Consider the following 14,178-nt stretch of genomic DNA (forward strand, 5'->3'; position numbering starts at 1 on the left):
TAACTTATGATTTGACAATAATAATTAAAATAAACATAGGTACTCTCTAAATCTGAATTCAAATTATAGTTATTTAAAATATCATGAAATTCAACAGTTAAATTAGTTATTTTTTACCAACTAAAAAAATTAATATTCTTATTACGCTGAAAAAAATTTATTTAAATCAAAACGGTTATTTGACTATTATCAAATAAATATTTATACTTGAAGAAAATAAATATTTAAACCAAATAATTTTAAATTAGATAAATTTTATTTGAACCAATAATTTCTGCATTTGAAATAAATGCCATCACAAAAAATAATTATTTGATACAAAATAAATATTTATTTACTAATAAAGTAACCGATTATTTAATTCAATGGAATTTTTTTCAGTGTACTAACTAATTTATTTCATAAATTAATAATTTTCCGTATAGAAATTGCCTTATCAGGGCCCAAGTAAGGAATGAAACGCCACATCTGATCAGGGCTAAATGTGGATTTCCTAATCAGGGCCACATCAGGCGCGGCGTTTCATTCCCTAATAGGGCAGCCTGATTTGTCCCCGATCTGAACCCTGGCAAAATTTCTGCACGGGTTATTTAATCGCTTCTCCTGCAGAAATTCGCCAACCTGGCCCTGACCTGGTTGAAACAGGGAAACCCACCGGGGCCAAATCAGGCCCTGGTCGGGCCCCGGTTTAAATCGATGTTAATCGAGCTGAAATAGGGTTTTTCCTGTGGCTCCGATAGGGTTCCCTGTTTCTTGCGAATTTGGAGCTTCCTAGTGTGGGCCCTTTCAAAATTTCTGCACGGGTTCTTTATTACTAATTTAATTAGTTAATTTTGACTAATTCACAGTAAACGAATCCGTACCATTTAAATTAGTCATCACCTACTATAAATTAGTTAATATCCACTAATTCAGATTTCGAGACTTATATTTCGCTTCTTTGAGATACACCGAAAAAAAATTTTCTTGTTTCAAGAGGATTCCTCTTATTTCAATGCATATTTTCCTCTAGTATATGCTGCAAAAGGATGTCCTCTAGGTTTAAGAGGATTGTCCTCTATGTAAAATTATTCCTCTTAATTTAAGAGGATACTCTTATTTTAAGAGGAAAATATCATCTTAAAAATAATTCTGAAATAATAAAAATGCAATCATCTAATTTGTATATCATAGATATAATCTATAAAATTAAAAAAAATTAAATTTGAAAATTTTTTTTAAATAAATTTTCAAATAATAAATTAAAATAATTAAAAATCGTAATAAAATAAATTTTTAAATAGCATAACCTCAAAATTATTTAAATTTTCTTAAAAATTACTTTTAAAAATTTCTTTTACCTACAAAAATAGGCACGTATTGTGTAAGTTGCAACTCTATCAAGATATTTAAAAGATTATTATCCATTTTGGTTTATTCCCCTTTTTTCACACAGAAACTAAAAATTTTTCACGCATAATATGCGATTTATGACGCGACGTAAATGATATGACGCAATCATCTTTGTCGCATCTTTGCGACTTTCTATGGGAAATCCTCGTAGAATTTAGAGGAATATTCTTAAACATAGAAGATTATTCTAAATTCTAAGAGTATTATTTTTATTCTAAAAAGATTATTCTGAATATAAGAGGAATGATCTAGAATAGTCCTTTTGTTTCGATCCTCTTGAAATTAGAGAAAAATATTCTCATTTAAAGAGTAATAGTCTTGTTTTAAGAATAAAATTCAAGAGGATATTCTGTAAGAGGAATTTTCCTCTGAATACAAGAATATTTTTTTTTTCGGTGTAGAGTGGAATGCTAATGTACCAAAAAAAAAAGAAGGGCGCAAACGAAAAAAAAACGATTTGCAGCTCTTTAATTTGCACAATATGAAAGACAAGCGACTTTTTTTCAATTTTTCATCCCTAAAACATCACCCCGCAATTATTGAAGACGCGAACAAATTGAAGGTGACAAAGCTGCTAGTCTAGACAAATAGTCCCTCAACGACAATTTGCTTTCTCGCACCCCGACGCGAAATGCCTGAGATCGAAACAAAGTTACAAGAGAGAGAGAGAGATCGACTTCTTTTTTTTTTCTTTTACTTTGAACCAGCAGGGCGAGGAATAATTAGAGGGTGGAAGATCTTGATGGTACGGATGGTCATCGTACGACATTTTCTCTAATGTTAAAAAAGTTACAGAGGGCGGCTTATGATTCCCACTAATCGTTTTACCAATATATTTTTTTTTTTTCTAGAAATTAAATTAAAAACAAAAAAAAAACACATATTGGGAATATCATTTTAATAAAAAGGACAATCAATCATTTTTTGATAATAATGTCACACCCTAGGTAAATTAATATTTATTTTTGAAAAAAAAACTCTTCTTATCACTGAACAATGTTTCTTCAACTCTTATTTATTTCGCGCTACTGAGTGATAAATTATTCTGCTGTTATTATTTATTACTACCACTTGGTGGTTGGCTTCTTAATTTCAAGAGGGGGTGTCAAAATATATAATAAAGAGGAGAGAAAAAGGGGGAACGGTGTAAATCGCGAAAAAAAAACCAGTGATAGTGGAAAGAGAGAACGTGTAATAATCGTCGACAATAAATGTGAATCGCGCACTTGATTATTATGATTGTTCGACTCCTTTTCGACGACAGAGAGAGAGAAAGAGAGAGTAACCCTCAAATAACTTCGTATCTCGTTAGTTCGCTTTCGACCCTATTGGCTATATATGCGGCACTGGGATCTATATACTTTCGGAGACGGCTGACGTTTCCGTTTTACGGGGCTCGAAAAAGGTCTAAGGGTGAATGACTGGGATGCAATTTGAAAAATTACAGGAGGCCGCATACGTTTACGGTATGTGTGTAACCCTCGTATATTTTCGAATTCCATGAGCACCGTGTCATGAATACAAGTTTCGTTTCTTATCCTCTCCATATGTATATACACACGAGAGCAAAAAAAAAACTGCAGATAATTTTATACATTGACAAAATTAGGTTTTAAAATAAAAAGTATTAAAAAAAAATAAAATTTACCCAAAACATTTTTTGGAGAAATTGTTTCTGATTTTCACATAGGGTTCGCAACTCAAACCCAGAAAAAAGATTCTTTGTTTCAAAGAAGTTAATAAAAATTAATGTTTAGAAAACATATAATACGCGGAGAAAAATGAAAAAACGAATAAAGTAAAACCTTGTTCGTAGTTTCTGGGCATTTCTGTCAAATTCTTATTTCAGAAATAATAAAATTTACTATTTTCGGAGTAAAAAATTACTAGAGATGCATAGAAACCTCAAAATAGTTTTCTAAACATTTCCTTATATTATAAAGCATTTTAAATAAGAGCGCTTTTTTCGCAACCAATAAAAAAGTTGCTGTTGCGCAAGCGCAGTTACGTTTGACGCTTATGCGCGCGCAGAAATTTTTCCACGCTAGAAGAATTCGACACTTCTGAAACTCGTCACTTGCAAAGGGTTACCAATATAATCATTAAATTTCAATAAAAAAAATAGACCAAAAATTCTACATTGTATCGTTTTTTACAATCTAATTATCGTAAAGAAGATATAGAAGAGATGAAATTAAAGCATAGGTGTGGGGGGGGGGCGAAACACACGCGAAACACATCTAAAACACTTGTTTCGAAAGTTCGATCACAATCACAAGCGCTTTTAGACCCTTTCGGGGGTATAACCAGGTTTCTACGTGCTTGGAGAAACTCTGGGATTACGGCAAGTAGAGGGCCAGTTTATTACTCGCACGTGGGGTTGCTCTCTGTTTCCAGGTACGTCGTATAATACGATGTTCGTAATAGTGTTGTATAAGCTCACAGTAGCGACGCGCCACGATGTTACTGCACCAACCCTGTATAAGGGAGGTTTCCTCATTATTGTAGATATTCTAGAGCGAGGAACCTAAATTGCCGCCCTAGGCTGAAACGATGTGGCCTCAGTGTCGCGAGACTAACTGCTGGACCAATTAACTTTCAATTAGACAACGGAGATACTCTTATCGCGTCCGCGAGGGTAGATTTTATGGGCCCCTACTTTACCCAACGTGCGACATTTATGCTTTTGCTGATACATGACCGCCGAAAGGGTTTTCAAGATATCGATCTATGCCAAAAATATGCGACTAATAATTTATTAGAGAAAATTCTTCTTTAATCCGCATTCAAATAATTCGAATCTTTGGGTAAGATTTGGGATCATATATACGTTCTATATTTTTGACCTCGTATTTTTGAATCAGGAAATATTTATATTTTTAATTCAGATACTGATGATGATCTCAAATCTTACTTACAGATTTAGGGTCATGCTTAGTAGAAACTTACAGATTTAGGTGCATCAGTAGTAGAATCTTACAGATTAAGGTGCATCCGTAGTAGCTTACAGATTAAGGGGCATCCTTAGTTGAATCTTACAGATTTAGGGTCATGCTTAGTAGAATCTTACAGATTTAGGTGCATCCGTAGTAGAATCTTACAGATTAAGGTGCATCCGTAGTAGAATCTTACAGATTAAGGTGCATCCGTAGTAGAATCTTACAGATTAAGGTGCATCCGTAGTAGCTTACAGATTAAGGGGCATCCTTAGTAGAATCTTACAGATTTAGGGTCATGCTTAGTAGAATCTTACAGATTTAGGTGCATCCGTAGTAGAATCTTACAGATTAAGGTGCATCCGTAGTAGAATCTTACAGATTAAGGTGCATCCGTAGTAGAATCTTACAGATTAAGGTGCATCCGTAGTAGCTTACAGATTAAGGGGCATCCTTAGTAGAATCTTACAGATTTAGGGTCATCCTTAGTAGAATTTTATACTTACAAATTACTGATGATCTCAAATCTGTAAGTAAGATTCTAGTAAGAATGACCCTAAATCTGCCAGTAAGATTTTAGATCATCTTATAGTATCTTCTGATTTAAAAATAAATATCTCCTGACCAAATTTAAAAATAGAAATCACGTATACATAAAATTAGCCAATAAAAAGCCAAAATGATCATCCGCAATCATATATAGTATTTAGTTCTTACATTTTCGGTAACGTGACATCCTTCGCGTAACGCTACCGGTAGTAAGCGCGTTGCTTGGGAATTGCTAAATTGAGGATATATATATCGAAAGAGAATATGACCTGAGACAAAGGTGACTGACAATAAATACCGTCAAAATGACAAGGAGGCGAGAGGCTTATATTCATATACACGCACACAAAAGAGAAAGAGAGACAGAGAGAGAGAAATGAACAGTGGACAGAGAACATATTCATATGTATGATTATATGAAGACAGAGTTATCACCAAGTATCAGAAAGGAGAGGGGGAGACAGGCCCGCAGGCAAGTTCATATTTGTGCATTACTCTCACGTGCAACGATACAATAAGGATTCCTTCGTATCGGGGGTTGCATGTTAAGTACTTTCTGTGTTTCTCGAGCCCCCGTATATTCCTTCCATTCTCTGTGAAACCAAAGAGAGGAACTTATTCAACGCACCTTGAAACGTACGAGTATTATTGTTATTATACAGGGATGCACAGTTGTTTCTTCGCGGATTAAAACCATCGACCCTCATCTCTGAACCCAAAAAAACAAACGTAATAAAACTTTAGTCTCGCTTTTAAACGGTGAATGCGATAATTTCGAAACTATGATGAAATAAATCTGGTTTCCTTATTTCGATTTTGCAGTAAGATATGATTGGAATTAATCTTTGTAGATTGACTCTCAAATTATAAATATCTAAATTAATTTTTAAGGAATATATATTCTAACGCGGATATTTGAACATCTGCTATATGGCGCTATTACGAATTGGTATTACGATAACCGTTTATGTATTCCAGTCGCACAGAAAGACTGAAAGAATAAAGATATATATGCGAATAAAGGTGCGTCGTTGTTGTATACTGACCATAGATTTACCTTCCATGGTAAGGCTAGAACACTTCATTAAAGACACCAATGACCACAATTCGTATTGCATACACGTCAGATTCAAATTTCGAATTCTTGCAATACAATGTTCGCGATGGCGCCGAAAGCAATGATATTTTAATCTCATAAAAGATTGTAATATACGTTAGAGATTTTATTCTCCGTCTAGACGAAATTGTCAAAAAAAAACCAATTTTTAAAATTTCGTCACAAGAACAATATTTTTTTTTTGTTTTAAAATGGAATTTTCTTCGATTATACTTTTTTCTATATATACAATATACCACAGACATATATTGGATGTGACCATATAATTTTTATTCGGGTTTTAAATTATACGAGAAAGGCATAAGAAAGAACCGCGATTCACGCCTATTGATCTTTGATCAATCCTGTATTGTTCGATCAAGTGATCATCCGGTTGGTCAAGGTGGATTTGATCACCTTGTTCTTTAGAGTGAGCAGTCGCTTTTGCCTTGCGTATGGTCTTCGAAATCGACAAAAAACTTGTTCGGACTTCTGATGCATCCCTGTGGCGCGTATTCTTTTCTTTTGATAATCTCGTTTTGAAGATACTGTATATATATATATATATATATATATACCTATAAAAACGTTAATTTCTTCAGTGTTTCTAAATATTCCGTGAACACATAAACAAATTTAAAAATTACTTTTTCTTCAAATAAAAATTTTCGTGAGAACAAAAAATTGTTTTACACTTTCCGTAAGGTTTATAAAAGACGCCAGAGAGAGGATCAAAGCACCTTTTTTCCGAGGAGTCTGTCTGTCATCGTGTTTATAAATAGCATCGTCTCGAAGAAAAGAGGCAACCCACATATATTTAACATGATGTTTATCTCAAAGTAATTTCATACATATTTCATATAATAAAAAGCAACGCCGCCATAGTGCAGTGTTTTTCGACAAGAGTCCAAAATAAAATGCACTTATACGCGCATTTATAAATATTTAATTCTCTAATTCTGAATAAGTAAAATTTCACCAAGTTATATGTATTAAGATTTGTTCAATTAATGAATTTTGTTAATATTAGTAATTCTGTATTTCTAATTGTCTGGGAAATAAATTCCATATATAAATTTTCATGACTATATAGATATATGCAGAAGTGTTTTATTAACAAAAGAATAAATCACACTTTATCTTTTTTTTTTTCTTCGAAACGTGCTTTCTTTACGCAGATGCACCGTTTGCCACAAGAAATGCAATAAATTAAAAGTGTTTACCTAAAAGCGACTAGTCAGCCCGTGCCGGCTAATTTCTAGGCATGGAATAACTTTTGCGGTGGAGACCGCGATCCGCATTAAGATAGGTTGCTTGTAGCAGATAGCTGAAGTTTCGTTCTCTCTCTCTCTCTCTTCCTCTCTCTCAAAACAGAGGCGCTCCAAACACTCTAACTATGGGGATGCAGACTACGGTATAGATGCTCAATTAGCATACCCTCGTGCTTTTCATTAATAATCCTTCTAGTTAATCCTTATCTTCTCTCGATGGATGAGGGCGCGGTTTGCAAATTTATGCAATGTCTATATGTACACAGTGTCACACTCTTGTTGACGGCACTTGTTGATTATGTAACTATCCCGAATTGAACAAGGATAACAATAATTAAATATGTCTACCAGTACAATACAGTGAGAAATTTTTCCTTATAAGAATTTTTATAGTACCGAGTAATTTAGGGATTTAAATACAGTTTTCTTGTATCAAATTATAATACCGTAAATCGGATGCAAAGTTTTGATTCGAAAGGTAACAAATTGATCCGTTACAACAGATTTAGGGTCACAACACTTTCCGAATTTTATGCGGGATCTTGCTTCCTAAACTTGTTTGTTAACAAATCTCATGTGGCAATTAGAATGTATACTGTCTGACAGAAAATTATTAATTGCCTTAATTGACAATGCATGAAAAATAATTATCAAGAGCAATGTTTAAATTTTGTTTATTTATAAACAGACCTTAAATCTGCTGCAACAAACATAAATAAAGGTTAGTGTATATTTCACTTTATATCTCCAAACAAATTCTATCTTATTCAACTGCTATATATAAATATAAATTTTTGCTTCTCTCTTTCTTAAAATTCATAAGAAAATTAATTTTAATACTTAAAATTTCAGTGCAGTGAAGAAATTAATTAAAATAAACAATAAGAGTATGCCAACCATGACAGTTTTACTTTGATACCAATTTAGGTATCGAGAAATGATACCGAAAATTTCTGGATCATTTCTATAAAAAAATTATCCCAATATTTGGATCAATTTGATACCATAAATCGAATCAAAACATTGCATTATACAAAATGATACCATTAAATTAAAACAACTTCTATGGCAACCGTTGCCACCACAAAAAATTAAAAGGCATTAAAATAAGCTGCAACGCTTATTATTTTAATCCATTTTTGCTTATTTTAATCCATTTTGGTATTAAAATATAAGCAAAATTGGATTAAAATAATAAGCGTTGCAGCTTATTTTAATACCTTATAATTTTCTGTGACGGTAGTAAAATAAAACCAACTGACAATTTAATACCTAAAGTAGGTATTAAATTAATACCTTTCGTTTTACGCAGTGTATATCCCTAAAATAGTCGACACTATAAGAATTCTTATACAAGCTCTTTATACATTTGAATTAGTAAACACTTTAACTATAATCTGAATTATTGACTCAATTTTTGATTTTGAATTAAATTTTACTAATTCAAAAGCAAAAAGTGTATTACTAATTCTAATTAGTTAAAATTTTTGCTAATTCAGATTTAGAAAGAGGAAAAGTTTATCATATATCTAAAATTTAGCTATATGAGTTAATTGAGGCTCCGGATCTTAAAAGGGCACACGCTTTAATTTGCATCAAAAAATTTGCTCCCTGGAGACAAAATTTTGAAATTGCTTAAGAGATAATTCTTATAGTAGTTGGTATTAAAAATTTCAAAATTTCAAAATCAGAAGCCAAAAATCTTACGTGATGCAAATTCAAGCATGTGCCCTTTTAAAATCCGGAGCCTCAATTGTAATAAAATCTAAAAAGTTTGTATATTTAAATCATTTTTCCAAAGAAGAGAGGTAAGGTATATATACAAATCTCTTTTGGAATTATGATAATAACAAAATTAATTCATATATATGATAATGCAATGTTCATACCAAAAATTATAAATGAAAACGTATTTATGAAGCACATGTATATATATGCATAATTGCATTTTATTATTAGAAGACATAATCGGAGATAACTGATGAATAATAATAACACAACATTCTTTATAAGTGTAATCGATTGTGTAATCACGGGGATAAAGAATTGCATCCTAATTATAAAACTGTCTTCTTTATTTGATATAATTCACAGATGCCAATCTTAATAGATTATTGTTGTTGCGTATATGTAAGAAAGGATTGAGTTTGTCAATGAAACAAGACAGTAAATTATTTTTTTGTCCTTCATTCTTTAAAGTTTCTATTATTGATTCCATATACCGATCAAGGCTCAGAATTGCAAATACTCAAATGGAAGTGCTCCTTTATTTGCAGAGGAATTCCAAAAAAAAATTAAGGATTCAAAATTTCCATAAATATTTAATGAATAGCAATACTTTGTGGATTCTAACAAAAACTATGATTCTAAAACTATACCTGATTCTAAAATTAATTCTAAAAAAAATGATTGAAAATACTCTCCAATGAAAAAATCACTATAGAAATTACTCCGAATATAAGGACATAAGGATAAAATATATAGAAGCACGTGGTCTCGCGAGTGTTATACTATAAACGAAGTGAACCTCGTGGTAGACAGTGCGGCGTAGGCGTATCGAAAATCTGATGTTTACAATCAGGCGAAGGTCTCTCCTGTCGAATGGGTGGAGCCTTTCACTTTGGACGGTACCAGACACATACGCACAGGTGATCATCCCGTCACTGCAAAACCGTGAGAGGGTTGAATGCATAAATGGGGCGGTCACGTGATCAAAGTCACAAAACAGTGATTCGCTGGACGCGCCCTTGGGCGTCACTTGTTCAAGGTCACGCCCATTCTACGGCGCGCGCTCTCACAATTCTACCTCGTTTTCTCTCCTCATCATGTACTTTGGATACCCAAAACTTCGTGGTACAGTTCCGTCTAGTCTATCGTAAGTTTCAGAACGAACTCTCTCGGTCAGGAGGTGATAATCATTTTTAACCTTTTGACACACGGAAGTTTGTTTTTTTTTTTTTTAATAATCCTCTTAGTAACAATGTTTCGGGACCGTGAAAAATTGATAGTACAATGTGAAATATGACAATGACGTGAAGTGACAATTTTTTTTTTTGTGAGATTTGTGATAAGAATTAAAAAAAAAAAAAAGGAAGATGTTACCATATCAAATGGCCATGGACTACGGGGGTTTTCAACGTCAAAGCCCTGTTGGAGTTGGAGTAGCTGGGGTCGGGGTCGGTGGTCCTCATCAAGGGACCGCCGGGGCGCTAAACATCAACCCCGCTTTCACGCACTCCTGGTTCGTACCGGCGGACCTCTGTGTCCCGTACAAACAGAGTCAGGGTCCTCTCCTCGAGCCAGGGCATGTTGTTTCTCTTTATACTTATTTCTCTAATTATTTTTAAAAAGCTTATTATGTACATTTAATATAGCTTCTTGTCTTTGCGTATCTGGTACTCGTATATTTATATATAGACTCTTCAATTTTCATTTATTTTAAATCACTCGATGAATATTTTAATTTTAATGAATATATTCATGATTTTTTACCTTTTATTCAATCATTAAATTAGCATATTTGATAATGTAAATTAATTACGTAGAAAATATTTTTAATTATTAATAAAGATAAAAAGAATTTACTATTTCAAATATAAAAATAAACGAAAATTTAAGTTTAATCGAATCAAAATATATAAAATGATGTTCATATATATATCCAGTAAAATACCAAAATATTTCTTGATATACGATAAATCATTATTAACCACATTGATTTTATCTTAACGACTGCCCGTGAAATCCCCATAATCTTCCACTTATATTTATATACATAAGAAGATTGAGTCTTTCACACTTGCTTTTGATTTATCGAGTAAAGTCACGCAAAGAACAGGTGCACATTTGTACTTTAAATGAAGGACTTAGAGAGAAAGAGAGAGAAAGAGAGAGAGAGGTTAATTCAATTATGAATTAAAAAGCGTGTAATTTTTTTTCATTATTTCTTAATTTGCATTTAATATATTGCTTTCAATTTTCTATGCAATTATTAACATTTTTGTTTATTTTCGTTTACCCTTTCATTTATTATAATATTTATTTAACAGAATATTAAATAATATAATAAATATTGTTATACCAAATGAAAAGATTTTGCAAGAACCACTACACAAAAATTTTTTATACAAAATCCTCTTTTAGAATACCAAAATTTTTTTGAAAATTAAATTTCCTCTTACACTCAGAAAAAAATTCGTTTGAAGCAACAAAATTTTGGTTAAATCAACAAAATAAATGCATTGATATACATAGTTAACCAAACATTTGGTTGCATAAACCAAACGTTTATTTAGCTTAATCAAATTTTTTCTTTGTTTAAAAAATTTATTAAAATAAACCAAACAGTTATTTAGATCAAATAAATATTTATTTGAATTAAACAAATTTTGTTTGAACTAACCAAAAAATTGGGTAAATATAAAAAAATTTAATTCAAACATATCTTTTTTCTGAGTGTATAAAACAGCATTTCTGCAAAAGACATAAAAATTATTGCTTCAAAAACGCATATGCTGTAGAATCTATATAATTTTTTACAAATTCTATAGTTCAGAGTCAATAATTTTTATTTAGCAGAAATGCTGTTGATTCAATAGCATATTTTTCTCATAGTGTATATATTTAAATATTGAAAGAAAAAAAAATTTTGTCTCACCGGCGGAATCCGGGTGTAAAAAAACTAAAAGAACTTTGCCGCCAAACAGTAGTGATTTGATCTCTTTACTACTGCTTAAGGAATATCTTTACAATGGTAAATTTCGTACGTGGTTTGACAACCCGATTTTCCTATACGTATATATATATACAGTTTTATGTTTCTTTTAACGAGGCACCTTTATTTCACGCATATTTATTTTCAGACCATTCATATACAAAAAATTTTCAAGCATTTTGGAAAAAAAATATAATTCCTTAACTACTGTATATATACATATATCTTTTTGGACACGCCTTTCCCACACATTTAGGTCAGCAGACAATATATATCGTTACATATCTTCTAAATAATGCCACGTTCGTACCTTAAACGTGGCAAGCGTACAAAAACTAATCGAAACATAATTAAAACAATAAGTATTCTTTGAACAAGAAACTTTTTAAAGATCTTTTCGACTCATTAATATATCTAATTATATATTTCAATTTCATATACCAATTTTTTTGGATTTTGTTTTTATAAAATTTGTTTGGTTAAACAGAAAATAGAATTTATTGTATATATATATGTATTTTTTTGGGTTGGAGTAGCAGAGAGCACGCGACAATATTTAAATGTCGTTTTTGTTGCGTGTGTTGTTGATAAAATATTGAAAATTTCTGTGGTCAGAAAGGTAAAGTGGAGGAGATGAAGAGAGTCCTGTACGACCATCAGGGTAAGGTCCCTTGAGAGCTCTGTCACAACGAGTAGATAATGGGGGGATGGCGACATCACTATATATATAAGGTGTGGAGGGTGGTCGAACGATGGTACCAGATGAGTACGTCACGCTACGGCAGTAAACCCGATATGCGATCACAGGATCGCTGACGCTGACAGGGCATCCCGGGGAGCCGTCAACACATCCTCTTTTTAACCCTCCACACCTCTCTCTCTCTCTCTCTTTTTCTTTCTCTTCCATCTCCATTTCGAAACCATCGTTACCAATCTCGCATTACTCTTTTCTAACTTCCATGTCAATCAGCCTTATTGCACTTGGTGCCCGTAAAAAAAGGTAACAAGATCACGAAACTGATGATGTGCGCGACTTTTCCCCGAGAATCGAATAATATCACGGCATAAAAATCCAACAACAATCTCGAACGAATTTTAACTTATTGAACATTTTTATTCTTCGATTTTTCCTAGACAGAGAGAGAGAAAATTGAATTTTTCAAAAGTTACTATTCTCTATATCGAAATTCAGGTCCTACATAACTCATCTAATAATCTCTTTAAATACTTAGATTCTTCTAAAGTCTATACACTACTCGTTGTACCTTAAAATCTACTTAATGTCTCCAAATATAGAAAGAATTTGAAATATGTACCAGTTAAGAGAACTTGCCAACTACTAAATGGACTGTTGTACTACTTGCCGTGAAATGAATGACTGTTTCTACTTACAGTGCACGGAGAAAAATAAATTGTACTTACTAAACCTGGAACTAACAAATTTTGTTTGGTCGCCACAATAAAATTTGTATTGTTGTAGTAATTCATTAGTAATACTAACAATTCGTTGGTATAACAATACAAATTTATTGTACAGTGAGAAAAATATGCTATTGAATCAACAGCATTTCTGCCAAAGGCATAAAAATTATTGATTCAAAATCATATGCTATAGAATCTATATTATATTTTACAATATAGCATATGCTTCAGAATCATTAATTTTTATGCCTTTAGCTGAAATGCTGTTGATTCAATAGCATATTTTTCTCAGTATTGGAAACAATAAAATTTTGTTGTAACAACTAAAAATTTGTTGTAGCGACACAGAAAATTATAAGGCATTAAAATAAGCTGCAACGCTTATTATTTTAATCCAATTTTGCTTATTTTAGTAACAAAATGGATTAAAATAAGCAAAATTGGATTAAAATAATAAGCGTTGCAGCTTATTTTAATGCCTTTTAATTTTCTGTGGACCTAACAAAATTTGTTAGCATATTCCAAACCTGCCTGTTGGAAACACTATTTTCTTTGTTTACAGCACAATTTTTACAATTAGTCTATTCTAGAATTAGAGTTGTTGCTATAATAAATTTTACATATACACACAAAGATTCAAATTTCTCAAAAACATATAAAAACTGTTTCTCAGATTTAAAACGACCTATTTGTTTCCTGGAATATGAGGATCCGATGAAGATGAACTAAGCAAAAAAGGGAGATATTCTTATAATCATGAATGAATGTATATTTCTTTCTTATCCATCTTAAATCTGT

At 32.0% G+C, this 14,178-nt stretch overlaps 1 protein-coding gene across 6 annotated transcripts in view; it reads left to right on the plus strand.

The window, feature by feature from the left end:
- The window catches only part of LOC127279269 (protein trachealess), a 219,988-nt gene that overhangs the window by 176,032 nt on the left and 29,778 nt on the right, over positions 1-14,178 (plus strand). Inside the window, exon 1 of one of the 6 annotated variants that reach the window (XM_051301529.1) lies at positions 10,072-10,548. The exons of 3 other annotated variants lie outside the window; for them this stretch is intronic. In XM_051301529.1, coding sequence (XP_051157486.1) covers positions 10,340-10,548 — 209 coding nt within the window. In that variant the 5' untranslated portion in view covers positions 10,072-10,339. Of the gene's footprint in view, positions 1-10,071; positions 10,549-14,178 lie in introns of those variants that run through there. 2 more of the 6 variants (XM_051301527.1, XM_051301528.1) reach the window with 2 other exon arrangements.

The sequence above is a fragment of the Leptopilina boulardi genome, unplaced genomic scaffold (assembly GCF_019393585.1).
Source record: "Leptopilina boulardi isolate dan_hultmark-lab unplaced genomic scaffold, ZJU_Lbou_2.1 LbouV2_214, whole genome shotgun sequence".
In the NCBI taxonomy this organism is placed as follows: domain Eukaryota; kingdom Metazoa; phylum Arthropoda; class Insecta; order Hymenoptera; family Figitidae; genus Leptopilina; species Leptopilina boulardi.